At 36.2% G+C, this 17,839-nt stretch overlaps 1 protein-coding gene across 3 annotated transcripts in view; it reads left to right on the top strand.

Annotated features, from left to right (window-relative positions):
- The window catches only part of gadl1 (glutamate decarboxylase like 1), a 119,492-nt gene that overhangs the window by 44,295 nt on the left and 57,358 nt on the right, over nucleotides 1–17,839 (top strand). For all 3 annotated transcript variants that reach the window (XM_031903417.1, XM_012964839.3, NM_001045610.1), the window contains 6 exon segments: nucleotides 1,349–1,439; nucleotides 3,633–3,739; nucleotides 4,883–4,998; nucleotides 5,893–5,972; nucleotides 10,376–10,430; nucleotides 16,210–16,326. In XM_031903417.1, the coding sequence (XP_031759277.1) occupies nucleotides 1,349–1,439; nucleotides 3,633–3,739; nucleotides 4,883–4,998; nucleotides 5,893–5,972; nucleotides 10,376–10,430; nucleotides 16,210–16,326 (566 nt within the window).

The raw sequence follows: 17,839 nt of genomic DNA, 5'->3' as shown, positions 1-17,839 counted from the left end.
CTCTGAATTCTGTCTCTCATAGATTTCATTTTTTAAAAATGATTCCTTTTATCTCTGTAATAATAAAACTTTATCTAAGCTAAAATGTAATTAATCTTTATTGGAGGCAACATAATCATATTAGGTTTATTTAATGTTTAAATTATTTTTTAGTAGCCTTAAGGTATGGAGATACAAATTACGTAAAGACCACTTATACAGAAAACCCCAGGTCCCAAACATTCTGGATTACGGGTCTCATGCCTCTGCTCTCTCCCATCTCCTGCTCCCCCTCCCTCAAGAATGCTAAGAACTCACTCCCGCCCCCTTAGGAATGTGGATCTGAGCCAATCAGCAGGAAGCTGACTCATAACTAACTGTATGTACACCGGTCTTGGTCTTGATGCAGGAGCGAGGCATTATGGGAATCTTCTTTACACAGCTCAGCGTTTTTTCTTCCTTTTTGGCTTCTGATCATCTGAATGGGAGAAATATGGGGAGACTTAAGGGCACTTTATTAGCAGTTCTTTCTCCTTTAATGATTTATTTTTACCCAAGTTGTCATAAGATTGCACAAATAATGTAATAATGTAACTAAATAGACCACTCATCTAAGGACATTTATATGTGGTATATATGATACTGTAAGTATGTCTTCCCAAACCTTGTGAGACTGAGATGCACTGTTTTAGAATTGTTACAGGATACACATCACAAGGGATTCATTAACAAAAAACATTCAGGCAGTTAATTCTTAAATCATCTACCTCTTCAACTGCCATATTGCCATACTCGCAGTTCATTGATGTATCCCCTCCTGGTGTTATCAAAATTTCCAGTACATTACATGTAAAACCTAGTAGTAACTATAAAATAAAGAATTGTCATAGTAAAATCATCATACATGCTTCTTTCATACCTCTAATTAGTATATTGTGGAACCATTCCAAAAACTCCTCCCCCAATTTATCCCATGATACCCATTCCATTACCTCCTTCACAGCTCAGATCACATAGCTCCCCTACTATAAGAGACTACCAACTTCAGGAAGCAAAGAGGTGAGATTAAGGTGTGATTGCCAGAAGAAAAGTAAAATGATTTCCATTCGAAATACAAGGAATTTTGATAATAGGTGTCAGTAGACCTTTGAAAAAAGAAACAATAATATCGTGATCTGTGCAAAATTAAATGACTAGCTCTTCTATATTGCAGACGTGTTTGTATTAATAATAGATAAGTACTAGAGACATTCAATATACTGCCCATTTGTTGAAAGGCAACTGAGATTATGAGTCAAATATAGCATTTAAAATAAGCACATCTTTTTGTAACTCCTGCCAACTCATAAATGACTTTGTTATTTTCTAGGTCACCCAAGGTTCTTCAATCAGCTGTATGCTGGCATGGATCATTACTCTTTAGCTGCTCGTTTTATAACTGAGGCACTGAACCCAAGTGTGTAAGTACTGGCAGAACTGTAGCTGAAACTGTACCTGTGACTATTTTCAGAACTCCAAAGGCCACAAAGACGAAAAATAAAACTTTGGAATAAGAAAACAGTAAAAAGTGTTGTACTGTGTTTGCCAGTCAAAAAGCTTTAGAGTATGAAAACATAACAAAATTGGTGTGAAGGTGATGCCTTTATGGGCTAGGATGATAATCACAGCAGATTTTCAAAACATTCTGTTTTTTAGCAGATTAACTGATCAAAGGGCCAGCACTTTGATCATGACCTGTCACCCAGACATAATCATTTTCAGATTTAAACATGAAACCCAAATAGTTTGTTTAAACATCTGTACCCGTTATAAACGTTTTTGAGTATCTTAGCTATCATAAATTGCCTCATTTCTGACCCAAGTTTTCCCCCCTATCCCTATAGTGGGGTTATGGGATACCAAAAGGTTTATGATTTTGTTAGACAGAATGTTTCCAGTGTAAAGGTGCAACATTGCACCAGTTCTAGTAACAAGCAATCATGTTTGTATTCAAAGAAATTGCTAGCACATTTTCTTCCTAATTGTGGGTTACTTTGGATTTCTAGTCCTGTTGCAAACTTTGCCCCAAATGTACACAGCAGTGCTTAAGGCATTAGTAAAGTCAAATTAGTGGTGATGAGCAAAGTTTTACCCCAGGCATGGATTCTGTGAAACACTGACAAAAATTTTCTAAAAAAATATTCTAAGAGAAAAAACACCCATTGACGTTTATTAGTGATGAGCGAATCTGTCCCGTTTCGCTTCGCTATAAAATTTGCAAAACAGCAAGAAAATTCACGAAATGGCGAAAAATTTGCGAAGTGCATTTGTCCTGCAATTTTTGTCGCCCGCGGCTATTTTTTTGTCGTCCGTGATTTTTTCGCCGAGACCGCTCCCATTTTGACGTGACCACGCCCTTATTTTGACACGACTGCCCCCAATTTTGACGTGCACCAAAAAAAATTCCGCGCAATTCATTTTTTTTGCAGCGAATTTTCACTGAGGTTTTGCGAAACAAGTCGCCAATGGTTAAAAGCAGAAATTCGCTGCGAATCCATGCCTGGCAAAAAAATTGGCTCATCACTATCGTTTATGCATTTGGAGTGAGAAAAAAAGAAAAAAAAATCCAGTAAAAACAACGTAAAAACACTTATTAACTTCTATGCATTTTGCAAATTTCACTCATCACTACAAATTAGATGAAATAATCAGGTTTGGAACAAATAACACTGCTTTACTAAAGTTTTAAAGACTGACCTTAATCTACAGCAGAGTTGTGCATCTTACGCTCAGAATGCAGAGACTTTGATGGTGGTGCTGATGTTCTCTGGATACCTGGCTTTGTATCACTCTGCTCATACAAATATCAAAATAGGAACTGCACACACAGTGTTTAGGTTGCCTATTTTGCAATTTGCATGACCATATTAATCCACAGCATTAACTCCTATTAGGTAGAGTGGGTGAAATATGAACCTATAACAAAAAGCTGATGGTGAGTAGGGTACATAACACCTAACATACAATTTGCAATGTTAATGTAAACCAAGCTGCCCAAATAAAGACTGGCTTATAGATAGTAACTCGTGAACACAAATTATTCACATTGGGTTTTCAATCACAAGGAGGGTGTTACTGAAAATAGGGATTTTAAATGATAAGAAGCTGTGTTGCTAAGCTGTTAAACATATATGTTTCCATTAAAATCCATTCCCCTACTATCTTCCCAGCTTCCTTACCAGTTGGAGTGGGTGCTGTATTTTTACAATTGCAATAAAAGTAATACTACCAGTATAGTCAAGGTAAAACTACACAGCTGGGATAGAAGAAAACAATCAGTCTAAAGATAAAATGATCTCAGCATGTTACAAAAGCATATATGGATGAGCCAGCTTTTATTGAAGCGTTTGGCACTATGACATTTTTTTTTAATGTAAGAAATGTTGTGTTTTGTTATGTGGTTGCCTGATGCATCAGTAAAGTCTTCTAATTTCTGTAAGAGCAACATTAGCTATATAAATCTTCCTATGACAATATCTAATGCAGGATAAAAAGAGAGATATTGAAATGTATTCTTTTAGAACCATACAGAATGAACTAATTGTATCAAAGTACTGTGTTAATATGCCTGTTAGGATATTTCTGTTTATGTGAGTAAATTTTACATTTTGTAGATATACTTATGAAGTATCTCCTGTATTTATACTAACTGAGGAAGCTATTCTGAAGAAAATGATTGAATTTCTAGGCTGGAAAGAAGGTGATGGGATATTTAGTCCTGGTAAGTTGGTCATAAGCAGGACCAGATGGACTGCAGCAACCAAACACCTTTCACACATTTCTCACTGAACAAAATGATGGGCAAAGGGGTGGTTCTGGTGTTTTGACTTTGTTTTTAATGTTCCAACAAATGTGGAGGACAAACACCTAAGAATTACTCCGTGTACAATAACCGATATATACAGTAGGTATAGCATTTATTATCCATAATGCTTTCTTCACGTACGTTTATTTATTTGAATTGTCATACCTTAAGGCTGTTAAAAAGCCTTTATTGCCTATAGCAGGAAGTAAGGGCAGACCTGCCAATGCTGCACTGTGCAACTTGTACCAGATTCCAGACCATGGAGCAGAGTGCTACACCCAGGGAATATGATCCTTTTGCATGAACTCTTATGCTGTCCTCACCATCGGTCGCACGAAAGATAGTTTCAACCCTCCACTGACGTTCAGGGCTGAATCGTCAGATATGGAGGTAGAAACAGTAGGATTTCTACCTCCTTCTGCCGATTCAGCCCTGAAGGTAGATTTTGCTCAGGCGCCTTCTATGGCGCCCGATCAAAATCTTCTAATCTGCTGATCGGTGAGTTGACCGATATCAGCAGCCTCCTGTGATATCGGTCGCCTCGCCGAGTTGCCATACACACACCGAATATCGTACGAAACGAGGTTTCGTGCGATGTTATCGGTGCGTGTATGGCTAGCTTTACACTTGTTCCCCCTAGGCACAATAGCATGCTCATTTTATTGTGATTATATCTCATCTACTGAATAGGTTTGCCAGCTTGTCATTCATGTCAACCAGTTTAATCTAAAATTGGCCAACTTTATTTGCCTGTACCCACTTACCCACTGCTCTTTTCTCAGCTGTGTATCAGAAAAAATATATGTATTGCAGGTAAATTCCTATACCATATACATATGATTTGCTAAAAGTCACTAATGGCTGTTTTAGCTAAAGAATGAATTATAAAATGTATTGCATATTTTAGTTCTTTAATAAGATTATATTTGCATTAGGTTAATTATAAAGGAATAACCAACATTATTATCCTAGAACATAACTGTGAATTCCAGGCAACACAAAAAAAGAGTAGTTTCATATTGCTTTACCAAGGTTTTCAGAACCTTTTATTTCTTACAGGTGGTTCAGTTTCCAATATGTATGCTGTAAACCTAGCCAGGTATAAGTATTGCCCTGACATAAAACAGAAAGGCCTTTCAAGTGCTCCGCGGCTTGTCATGTTTACATCAGAAGAGGTAGTTTATGTTTTGATCTACTGTCAAAATTTAAAGTGAACGATATATTCTGCATCTTCCTATTTTTATTTTATCTTGAACAAAGATAATAAGCTAGAGACTGAGATGTTCTGTCTTCTGTATCATTATTTAGTGATCCTCAAAGGGAACCTATTGACCATTATATGTTCCTTAGCTGCTCTTAGCGTTACATAAATATCTTTGTTCTACAGCTATTGATAATGTAACACTTTTTAGAGACTTTGCTGACAGTACTGCATTTCCTCATGACATACCACTCCTGTAACCAAGTTGTATCTATAAACCACATCTATATCACTTCAAACTTACCACCTCTCTGAGCCAAATTTGATTCAACCTCTGCTGTATACTTAACATTTTCTCCCATTGTATCCTTCTTTCCATCACATCTATCAATTGTAAGCAAAGTTCAGAAAGAACTTTACGTCAAAGCTAATAAATAAATTAATTGGCTTTCCATCTTTAGCTACTACAGATGATTCCCACTTTACACACTCATTCAATTGTTTTACCCACTATAATTGTTTTATTTGTTGCATTATCTATTAATCTTCCCCACTCCCAATGTAATGCATGAAAAGTTAAACATCAAAACCTAAAATGTATTGAAAAATATTTTGCAAATTTTTTTTCCAAAATAGTTAAAAATATTTTAAATATGGTTCCAAAGAAAACTGTTTATTTGTAGTTTAAAGATGAATACCGACACAGCAGAGCAAGTAAATATAAAATATCACATAATATCAGTTTTCAGTTTCTTACATTCAGCCTTTGTCAAAGCTGTTGCCACACACTGTTTTGCTATGATGCAAATTGTTTTAGCTCCTGTTCATGACACTTCTCCATACACTGTCATTATTGTGTTCTCAACAGTGTCATTACTCCATGAAGAAGGCAGCTGCTTTCCTTGGCATTGGCACTGAAAATGTATATTTTGTGAAGACTGATGATCGGTAAGTGAATTAGCGCCCTTCAGATACTTATTTCTGAATCATACAAAATGTCTTTTTTTACATTTGCCATTTACCAATTTTCTTAACATCTTATTATAACTGAAACCACTCTCCCCATGGGAGGTTGCTTATTTTTCAGCAGTAGCTCAAAATATAACATGATTCACAATGTCCTTTTTGTGTTTATCTGACAAAATAACTGCTTGACTGCTTTGCAGTACACTTCAGTCACTTGCAGTGTATTTTATACTCTATAATGCTGTATTGTTGGATCATTGTAGGAATTATTTGTTTTAAAAGAAAGTTGAGATGCACTGGCAACCAGATTAAAATCATAATTGCAGTTAGAATATATATATATATATATATATAGAATAGAATATATATATATACATACATATATAATATGTATGTATATAGGATCCTTTATCTCGAAGTTACATGAAGGCCATCTCCCATAGGTTCCATATTAAGCAAATAATTCAAAACATATAGATAATTTCCTTTTTCTCTGTAATAATAAAACAGTAGTTTTATGGTAGCTGCACAAATCCATATTGGTGGCAAAACATTGGGTTTATTATGGGTTTAAATATTGGGTTAATTTAATATTTTAAAAAACATGTATTTTTTTTAATAGACTTAAGGTATTGTGATCCAAATTATTGAAAACTCCAGGTTCTAAACTTTCTGGATAACTGATCCCATACCTCTACTAGCAAAAACTGTAGTGATGTTACTGTGGGCTAAATAGTCAGCATATTATAGCAAATTAATATGTAGTGTAAGATATCATTGCAGAACTGTGTCATTAGACACTTTAGAAATTTAATCTCATGCAAATCCCTATACAGGGTATCTGTATTATTGGTACTTTTTCATCCACTAGAGCTTAAACACTGGCTGTTGCTGATAACAGGACACTTTTGCTTTTTTAACTACAGCAGTATGAACCCAATGTTAACTTTTTTCTTCCATCGGTGGCAAAATGGTGGGAAATATCACCACTCAGCAAGAAACTACATGGCACCTATCTAGAAGTGTGGGTCATGTCCTAGAGTTGAAACTCTCATAGAATTTATTTTGTAACAGAATTCTAGTTTGTATGCAGTGCTATAACCTAAGGGTACTGGCAAATAATGCTCTCATATTGCTTCCAAATGAAAATAAATAATTGTCTAATTATGCATATGGATTATGGCCAAAAATAAAGGGCAAAACCCAGAGGCAGTAGCTTGATTCCAAAATTAGTTATCTAAGGATAAAAGAACATAATATATCATAAAATATTATTATACATACTACAGGATGTTTACTTGTTTTACTTAAGTAAAGAAAAAAAATCAAAGTAATTTTACATAATCCAGCTGTTAAATATTTGTTAAACATATTTTTTTTATCTAAATAATTTGTGAAAATTGCAGAACAGGAGGGAAAACATAAACTAGGAACTCTTATTAATCATTTAAACATTTTGCAATGCAAAGTGCTGTTTTGTTGTTATCCAGTACCGGTTGTGCAACTGAAAACTTAGGGCTCATTTACCAATGTTGGGTATAGTGCGACTTCCTAGCTATGACAATCTGTCAGCACAGATTCTAGCACTCAAACGAATATGCACTTTCTGGATGATTACACTTTTGTGTTGATTCAGCAGCACTATATCCATAAGGGGAAGGCTAGAATAGGCATATTTGCTCCCCCATTCCCAACTTTACACATAGCCTAGACTGCCAGATGCAAAAGATCCCTGTCTTTACCACCTGCTCTATGGCAAGAGGTAAGGACATGGCTGCCTTCCACCCAAGAACACTGATTTGTAACATTGGAGAGGTGCCAAGCACAGCAAGGTCCTAAAAGCATTTGCTTACTGAATGAGCACTTGCTTACTGAATGAGCACTTTTTAGCTCTGCTAAATTAATTACTGTAAAAACAATATGTAAGTTATATTTACCATTACAAGTTGCAAAGATTGTTAATTGCATACCCTAGCCTTCTTTATGTGAGTAATTCTTCAGAGAAACATAACTTGTTTAGTAATGTTCTAGACATACTAAATGGGTACACGGGCTCTCTTCTATAATAAGCCATATTTTACGCCCATTGATTTAAAAACTCAAAATATAATCTTGCAATTGAAATTTTTATACATGTGTTTTTATGGTTAATTCGCAAACATTTTATTGTTATTTATATTTGGAAAATTTGGAAAAATTGTATCATTTAGGCTTTTCTTGGACCACTGTAAAATATAGAGCTGCAGTCTTAAGGAGTGCAGGAGCATGTTTCCATGTTGTGTGTTTATTTAAATGGACAAGATCAAATTTCCTCCTGTTCTGATTGCAAAGCTGCATCTTTGCTTCATTGGAGATGGTCTTGGCTATGCAGTTGTATGTAAACACAACAGCTAAGACCACTTTATCTGCGCTCTTTACCACAGGCTTCTTCAGGTCATATCTAGACCTCAAGAGTTCTGTGGGAACAATCTTCTTCAAATAATGACACTTTATAGATAGGAATAAGAATGCAGAGAAGTTTGGTTGTTTTTTTGCAAACAAAAGGTTTTCTCTGATATTAGTTTTCAGTGTATGATTTGACTATGTAAATTCATAAGGTATGGGTTTGGTTAAATGTAGTGGGCAAAAATAATATCACCTTTGCACATTGTTCAAATAATTCACCAGTTTTGACAGAAAATTATTAAAATAATAATGCCACAGTATTCACAAACGAATGTTTTCGCACAGAAATTCTAAATTGAACTGGACAAAATTAGTGATAACTTTTAGAAACTGTTAAAGATTCTCTTTCAGTTTGTAAGTTCTCACAGGTGCCTACAATATTCTAAACACATAATCAACCAGTTTGAATTGTCTCTGTGTCCCACACTGGACATGAAAAAAGAAAGAAAAGTGTCTCAGGAGGTGAGACAGAAAAGCATGGGCACTTTAAAGGCTACCAGTCCATCTCCATTAATGTCCTCTGTCCATGCAATATTATTAAGAAAAATTTAAGGTTCATGGCACGCTAACCAACTTTCCTGAATATGAATGCAAAAAAAGGCAGAGAAGGATTGTCCCTGGTGAAAGAAACTTGATCAACTCCTAGAGACATTAAAGTTGATTTTCAGGCACAGGGTACAGGTTCAACTTGCGCCATCCATCTCGATAAAAGTGGCCTTTATTGTAGGAGACATTGGAAGATCTGATGACAGAGAAACATAAGATAACATTAGCCTAGCTGCAGTCTTCCAAAACACACATGAACAAGCCAAAATCCTTCTGGGAGTATGTACTGTAGACAGTTGAGAACAAATTTGAGATTTTAGGTAAATCATAACATTTTTGGTTTTAGCAAAAAAAGACTATTCCTACAATCAAACACAAACACACCATATTTGAATGGATCATGAAATCAGGTGATTCCAAATAAGTGTCAGGAAGCTGGGTCTCTTGCAGCAGGACAGTGATCTAAAAAACACTTTAAAACAATCACATAAAAATGGTTAAAGACAAAATCTTGGTCTGTTCCGAGTTGGCCAGATACCAACTGAACACTTCTGGAAAGATCTGCAAGTGCAAATAGGAAAAGCATTCTTCAAATCTGTGGTTGAAACTTAGTAGAGCAAGAGAAAGCTCATTCATTGCTATGGAAAGTGCTTAGTTTTAGTTATTTTGTTGTGCTACCTAATCTTTAATTAAAGGGTGTCAATAATGTTGACACTTTTTCCAATCTCAAAGGATAAGGTATACTATTAAGAGGAATAGCAAAGTTTTGTAATCTTGTAAAATTGTGGAGTTATTTGAAAAAGTGCACAGGTGCCAATATTTTTGTCTGTGATTGTATAAATAAGTAGAAATAATTCTCAGCAGTTTAACCAATGAAAGTGAAAAGTGACAATGTCATTTTAGCGCCTATTGAATTCAAAAAGTTATAAATCTGTCCACTCTACTGGTTTGCATCTTTGGGACCATTTGAAAATTTAGTTGGGGATTTCTGTTTTTTTATTTTCTTTTTAAAGAGGGTCTGCCTCTGCAGTCTCCTAAAATGACAATATATATAATATATAATAAATAGACAATATACTGTATATTCCAAAATTATATACTTTACCTGAATTTAATTGTGTTTGATGATGAAAGTCATTTAATCTGATAGAAGAGATAATTGCTAACAAATTACCCAGAGAATGCATTATATTTCTATAAGTGAGAATTATAGTTTTAATTCATAAAACATAAAAATGCAGTTGACTATAATAATACTATATACTATAATAATAAAAGCAATAACACATATAAAAATAAACTAAAAGACATTAAATCCTTACAATATTACTTTTTTTTGCTTCTTGATTTGTGCTTAAATGAGTTGTTATATCTATGACATGTTTGTCATCTAGAGGTAAGATGATACCAGAGGAATTGGAGAACCAAATACAGCGAGCAAAGAAAGAGGTGAGTGAGTAGCATGAGAGAAATTGAAAGTATTGAGGGGAGTTCAAGGTGCCATAATAGGATCCTCAGTTGTATGTTTGCTAGCTTAAGGTTCACCTGACACACACAGACTGCACAGGTAGACTTCAGTAATGAATTTTGTTATCTGTATTTTCACCAGTTACTTTATTCTCCTTTTAAACTATAAGAATAAAGTCAAAATTTCCCTTGAAAAACTTTGTTTGAGGCAAGACTGTTTAGTAGAAAACAATTAGAAATAAAAGAGCGGTAGAGGGTGGAAAGAAGCCATTAAGTAAATAAATAGATAAGTCTCAATACAACGTAGTATCATGCAGTCAAAGCAAAACGACCGGATGGATACCAATGTTTTTTACCTGAGTCTGCTAGACCCAGGTAGGCTGTGGTAACAACTACTCTGCTAACCATGCATTCCACTTTCATAGTTTAAAGTTTCAGTAGCTGGTCCTACGCATCGAATTTCATGTTTCCTGGTTGGACCCTAAAGCTATGTTTAGCCCTTCAAGGGCTAATGAACCAGTGCTTTCTTGTAAAAGGATTACCTGAACCTATTTATGAAATAAAGTAATGGATTTAAACACACCGCAATGCCTAGTAGAGAGTAGGGAGTTGCACAGTGAGCCCATAAAGCACATGCGGGCCGAATACGGCCCTTCTGGCTGTTTTATGTGGCCCCTGGTGACTGTACCTGACCGTGTAGCACCAACAGCCTGACTGCAATGTGACTGTGCCTGGCCATACAGTATCCTAATAAAAAATTTGGCCTGCGGCTTAGCCTGTGTTTTAGATTTCGGCCCCCTTATGTGATTGAGTTTGACACCCCTGCCTTAAAGGTTATATTTGATAATGTAGGTATCCAGTCATATCCGGTGATAGCTTGACATCCAACATCCAAATAAGTAATATATTGTGTTTGACATTTAAAAGTTGAACAAATAAGAGTAGAAACACAAAAGGTTAACGTGATACTGACAGCCAATTAAATTTTTTTTTTTTACACCTGCTGTTGTGTTTTAATTTGTATCAGCTTTAAATTCCTTATAAACTATATCTGCAGTTTTTTCGCTTCATAACTATGGTAGCACGAATTACAGACCCACGGAGCAGCCATGTTTGTTCTCCACTTCCGGGTTTTAATTTAAATGCCTCCCAAGTGAATAAATATGCCCAATCACAAACCTGCAACACCCCTTCTGCTTTCAGCTGGTGTGTGACAAGCTCAGCTCCGTTGTCTGTGTGTAATGGGGGGGGGGGGGGGGAAGAGCCCTTAGAAGCATGCAGGCACAGGAAAGCTATTTAATTTTTTTGTGCGTAGAGCAGAAAGGGAGGGCAGCCCTTTGAAGCAGGCAGGCAATGGAAAGATCAAGCCTGCCTACTATCTAGTTCACAATGCGAGGAGCGAGGGAGGGAGGGAGAACTCTTTGAAGTAAACGGTAAGCTGAATCCTCCCAGTTTATGACGTAGTCTTTTTGACAGATTGAGAAGCTACAGTCGGGTTGCCAGACAGTCGGGTTCAGGATCTTCAGTAGGATTTATGTAGAGAAGCAGGACTTTTAGGAAAAAACAGTCAGCATGACCTATAGGTAGGTTTGAAAGTAGGTTCCTATTTTTAAAAGAAATTTTTTGGTGTCAGTATCACTTTAATATTAATATACAACCCTATTAGGCTATAACAAGTGCAACATAATATGATGATCTATTTTTCAAAGAAGAAAAAGGCTTTCATATAGCTGAAAGCAATATGAATTAGCCTTTGAAAAGGGTTTTTGTTTCCTACAAGAAATATACAAACCAATAACCAATTAAGTGTGCCTTGACTTCATATCCTAATATTGCTGTTTCCACAGTACTTTTTCAGTACTGGGTGAGACCTTCTGTCTTCTCTCATGTATTTAAAGAAAATGTGAGACAAAACACAAGTAAAACATTCCTCACTTGCATAAAACAAAACCATCTGAAACAGTGTTCATTACTAAACTGTAGACATAAGCTATTCATCTAACTAGAGAGAGGATAATGTCCTTTCAGTTAAAGTCTTAATCCATGGCACTTGTATAAATACAGAATACCCTTGGGTCAGCATGGGGCATTTTGACTGATTTACTAATCCACAAATCCGAATCCCGAACGGGAAAAAATCGAATTGGAAACAGACATTTTGTGACTTTTTCGTATTTTTGCGATTTTTTTCGTCGCCGTCACAACTTTTTCGTAAATTGTTGCGACTTTTTCGTAGCCATTACGACTTGCGCGAATTGTTGCAACTTTTTCGTATTGAGCGGGCAAACCTTTCAGACTTTGCATGATTTTGGAAGCCTCCCATAGGACTCAATGGCACTCTGCAGCTCCAACCTGGCCCAAGGAAAGTCTCCCATAGGGCTCAATGGCACTCTGCAGCTCCAACCTGGCCCAAGGAAAGTCTCCCATAGGGCTCAATGGCACTCTGCAGCTCCAACCCGGCCCAAGGAAAGTCTCCCATAGGGCTCAATGGCACTCTGCAGCTCCAACCCGGCCCAAGGAAAGTCTCCCATAGGGCTCAATGGCACTCTGCAGCTCCAACCTGGCCCAAGGAAAGTCTCCCATAGGGCTCAATGGCACTCTGCAGCTCCAACCTGGCCCAAGGAAAGTCACGATACTGAAGCTTGAATGAATCTGAAACTTTCGTACTCGGTGCGACAGCTATGAAAAAGTTGCGACAATTCGCGCAAGTCGTAATGGCTACGAAAAAGTCGCGACAATCTTTGAGCAAGTCGGAATGGCTACGAAAAAGTCGCGACAATTTACAAAAAAATTGCAAAATACTGATCATTACGAAAAAAACGCATTCGGGCGCTTTCCAGACGTTCGTGGATTAGTAAATGTGCCCCTAAGGGTAAGGACCCATGGAGTGGTTCAATCGCCTGTGATAGATCTCTGCTATCACGGGCGGCTAGCCGCCCCAGAACGGTTAGTTACCTGCGATAGCAGAGATCTATAGCGGGCAACTGAACCACCCTAAGATTGGCTTTAACACATCCCTATTTATCCCAGGATTAAAAGGAGGCGGATCATTAAACTGGCAGCGTTGATTTTGTGTATTGCAATTAGCCCCTTAATGTGTGTGTTGCACAATGGTTAATTCATATATTTAACTGTCTTGTTAACAGAATTATACCAATAAATTAGTTTACAATACCACTGTATTCACATTCCAGATGGGGAGCAAGAAAATAGATAATAAAATAAGATAATATAAGAGTATAATATAATATAATAGTTTTAAGTAATCAAAGGTATACTGAGGTGTGGTGATAACTAAATGAGGAAAAAAAAAAAAAAAGGAGCAGTTTGTGAAAACTCTTGGAACTTGCTTATCTGTTTCACACCTGTTTTTATTTTTTGTGATTCCTAAATATATGTTGTATTAGAGTCTGCATCTTCCATCCAGGGAAACTGTGAGGCTTCCCGGTTCCATATTTTTTGTTTTTATATGAAGCAGCATACACATTTTAAACATAATTGGGTGCTGCTTGAATAGTCCCGATTGATAAACCTGCTTCTGTTATATGTGAATTTGTGCCTGTTGAACGAACTGTCAGTCCATAGAAGAATAAAAGAATACTCATTGGTGACTTGTACTAAGAATGCCAAGCCTGATGGAATAAGACAGTAAAATATGCTTTGCATGTAAGCTATGTTTATAAAAAACTAAATTATACCATTAAAATACATGTATTTTACTATTTCTTAAATTTCTTGAATTTTATGTGAGGGTAATTTAGTGTGAGGAAATTACTTCTCTGGTGGTGTGGGATGTTGGGGAGTACGTTATATTTAATTATTATTATATTATTTCTGGCAAGGACAATGCTGATGAGTCTTGATGTAATTAAGATGTACAGTATGTATCACTACTGGTAGACCAACTCAAAGAAACTGACTGAGGGAAAATGGTGATTTAGATTTGTAATTAAGGTAGCCTGTCTTGCAGATTTAGCCCTTTGCTCTTTCTTAACAAATAAGTTATTAGATATGCAGATTCAGTATATGTTTTTCAGTCAACACCATCAGTCACAGGCTAGAGTTCATAGGCTAAAGTGCCAAGGCTCACTTGCTTTCATGTGCCCTGTTCTGAAAAGTGGTCATAATTGGAATTTACTGTAGGCTCAATTGGCACAAGAAACATAAGAAATAATAGTTTAATAGATGTAACATTTTGTACTTACCTAGCAGTAGTAAATATGCCCTACAATGCACAGTGGCACAAACTATAAAATGCACAGTCTGTACTTTGAACCATTAAATAGTGTTTGGGCTCTTAAAGCTTATATTAAATACGCACAAATCGAAAACATTTCTGCATTGTCCATATCTTTCTTTTTAATATTGTTTATGCTCTATACATTTGACTCCAGTATATTCGAGAGCAGTAGCTCTATAGCTTTAATGTGTCTTTTGTAATTCAGGAAATGCAAGCTAATGCCTAAATCTGTTAACAATATTATGGTTAAATGTCTGTCACCTTGCATTCAGATTTATTTTACAACCACTATTCACCTAAAACAGGGAGGCAGGGGACTAGCAAGCAATGGGTAAGATAATTAGAATATACTTAATGGAGAAGGAAAGCCTAAGGGGCATATTTATTATCCTGTGTAAAAAACGGCGAGAAAATTCGCCACACATCGCCAGGCTTCGCCATGTAAAAATGGCGTAAAACCGGCGTAATATTTTACGTGTTTTTTCTTCCACTGGAACTTATGGAAAATAACGGCGTAATATCCGGCGTTCAGACGGCGATCTTTTCCATTTATTTTACACAGCTTTTTACTCCGTTTTTTCGGCGAATTAGTTTTACACAGCATAATAAATACGCCCCTAAGTCACTTGGGGGTGCCAAAATTTTAGGCACCCCCAAGTGACAAAAATCGCTTACCTCGGGCTGGTGCCCCTGTTAGGAGAGAACAGCACCAGCCCGGGGTGTCTGCGAGCGGTTCCTTCTTCCCCGTTGGAGTGCTGCGCATGCGCATTAGAGTGAAAAGTCGTCTTTTCACTCTAATGTGCATGCACCGGCCCAGGGTATTCACAGCAGAAGAAAGCGCTTGCTACAGGTACCCCGGGCTGGTGCGGTCAGACTGGTCAATAATGTGGGTGTTTGGCTATTGAACTGGCAAGATCTGGAGAGGCATAGATTTGCTACAAGTGGTACAAGTAAATGTTATCTGCATTTCATTTTATCATATTGACTATAAAAATAGATTGTAATTATTTACCACTCACAGTATTTGAAGAGAAATCCATCCGCCTGGATAAGATTGCTATCACAAAATGAGCTCATTAGGGAGCCTTTGTAATATTTAATGTAAATGTTTTCTCTAATTATGGTTTGAGGCCATTATCTAAAGTAGTTATAGATTGACTGTATTACCTTCTCACGGCTTATGTTAGAATCATCACTACGCTATACCTTTTATTTTTTGTTGTTGACATTGTTGTGGATAATTCTACAGTAACTCTGCTCAGCTAGGGTAGATATGCATTGTCCCTGCTGTAATTAATCACTTACATGTCATATCACCAGTAATAGAATGTCGAGAATACATTATCACTTTAATGAATCTGCAAGATATAGATTTATCAAACTGGGATGCCTCCCATTTAGACAAGGAGAGCTAAGTCTTAGCACCTGCTAAATAAAATGCTGTTTCATAAGAATGCACCATGTATAGACATACTACTGCATGACACTGAGACACTGTTTCTCTACCCATTTATTTTATAGGCAGCTGTTCCATTCCTTGTTAGTGCCACCTCTGGCACCACTGTGTTAGGAGCGTTTGATCCTCTGGATGATATTGCCAACATCTGTGAAAAACATAAACTTTGGTTTCATGTGGATGTAAGTATTTTACCTGAACACACAATGTACCAGCAATAACTTGTATACAGAGACATTAACAATACGTTTATATATTTTTTTCAAAATTATGAAATTTGAGGTAAAACTTAAATTTTTCCTTTAATAAAAAAATCACAAACTTTTTGTGATTTATTAAGTGTAAAAAAACATAAAAAACTCTAATGCAAAACTGTGCCGTCTAAAAGCTCTCAAGGTCATATAGAAGTCAATGGCAGCTGTCCTAGGCAAATAATAACAATTTTTATTTAATTTGTGGTAAAAACCACAAAAAAACGAATGGTTTCTGTGTTCTTTTTGTTTTCATTCCGCATTTTAATTTGTTTGTTTTCAATTTGGATCTTTTAAAGGCAAATCATTAGGGTTGAGGAGACTGCCTCATATTAATATAAATACATTTTCTAAGAGTTTGTTTGGAATTCATTCCCAGAATTCCTTTTGTTGATCTTTTAAAGGAGAACTAAACCCTAGATGAATATGGCTAGAATGCCGCACTGGTTTCAGAGCTGCCATATAATGTGAATCAGAATGAATTACTTATCAGCCTTGTATTGTGACTTTTATATTTTCTTTATACAGTATATTGTCCCTAAGCTTAGGTGACAGCAGTGCAGAGCATGTGCAGTGAATCAGAAAAAAAGGGATTTTTTTGCCATTTATTATGCATCAAAACTGTTATAACTGTAAAAGTAAAAATACGCCATCTAAAAGCTGTTGAGGTCATATAGAAGCCGATAGCAGCTGTCCTTTTTTAGGCCCATATATCAACAGTCTTATTTTAGTGGTTTTTGAAGCCACAAATAATAATATTTCTCTAAAACTACTAATGCCAAGTGATTTATTATAACAGCCCAAAAAAATGGTGGAAAACACAAAAAACACAATTGTTTTGTTACACAAATGAAAGCATCTAAAACCCCCAAAAATCGCTAAAAGCACAGAGCAAAGAAAGATTAGCCATCTGAAAATGAACATCTGCAATGGGCTTCTACATTACCTCAACAGCTTTTAGATGATATATTTTTACTTTTGGATTTGTCACAGTTTTGATTAATTAATTAAATATTTTTGTGAAAAATGATTGTATTTTTGCACAAAACAACGTGTGAAAAAAACACAACCTTTAGTAAATGCCCCCCTTAGTGTGGGTATTTCAAAATCACACCTAGTTTTGACTAAGAACTTAGGTCTTTGTTGAAAGACTGTCTCTATGGATTGATCTGAGATACAGACAAACAGATAACTACGACAGTGTTGGAGACCTTGTAATCAGATTCTTATCCTCCGTTTATTGGGGAATTATTATATGATTTACGGAGGAAGTGATTGGTGGCTGTTTTAGTCTTAGGGCTCTTAGGGCTCTCCCTACCACATTGTGTGAATAACATCTAACATCTATCTATCTATCTATCTATCTATCTATCTATCTATCTATCTATATACAGCGCTCACGAAAAGAACTAAAAGAACTAGGGCTGAAAGCGACAGTATATAA

This window comes from Xenopus tropicalis, chromosome 6 (genome assembly GCF_000004195.4).
Source record: "Xenopus tropicalis strain Nigerian chromosome 6, UCB_Xtro_10.0, whole genome shotgun sequence".
Lineage (NCBI taxonomy): Eukaryota > Metazoa > Chordata > Amphibia > Anura > Pipidae > Xenopus > Xenopus tropicalis.
This window is presented reverse-complemented; position numbering and strand designations above follow the sequence as displayed.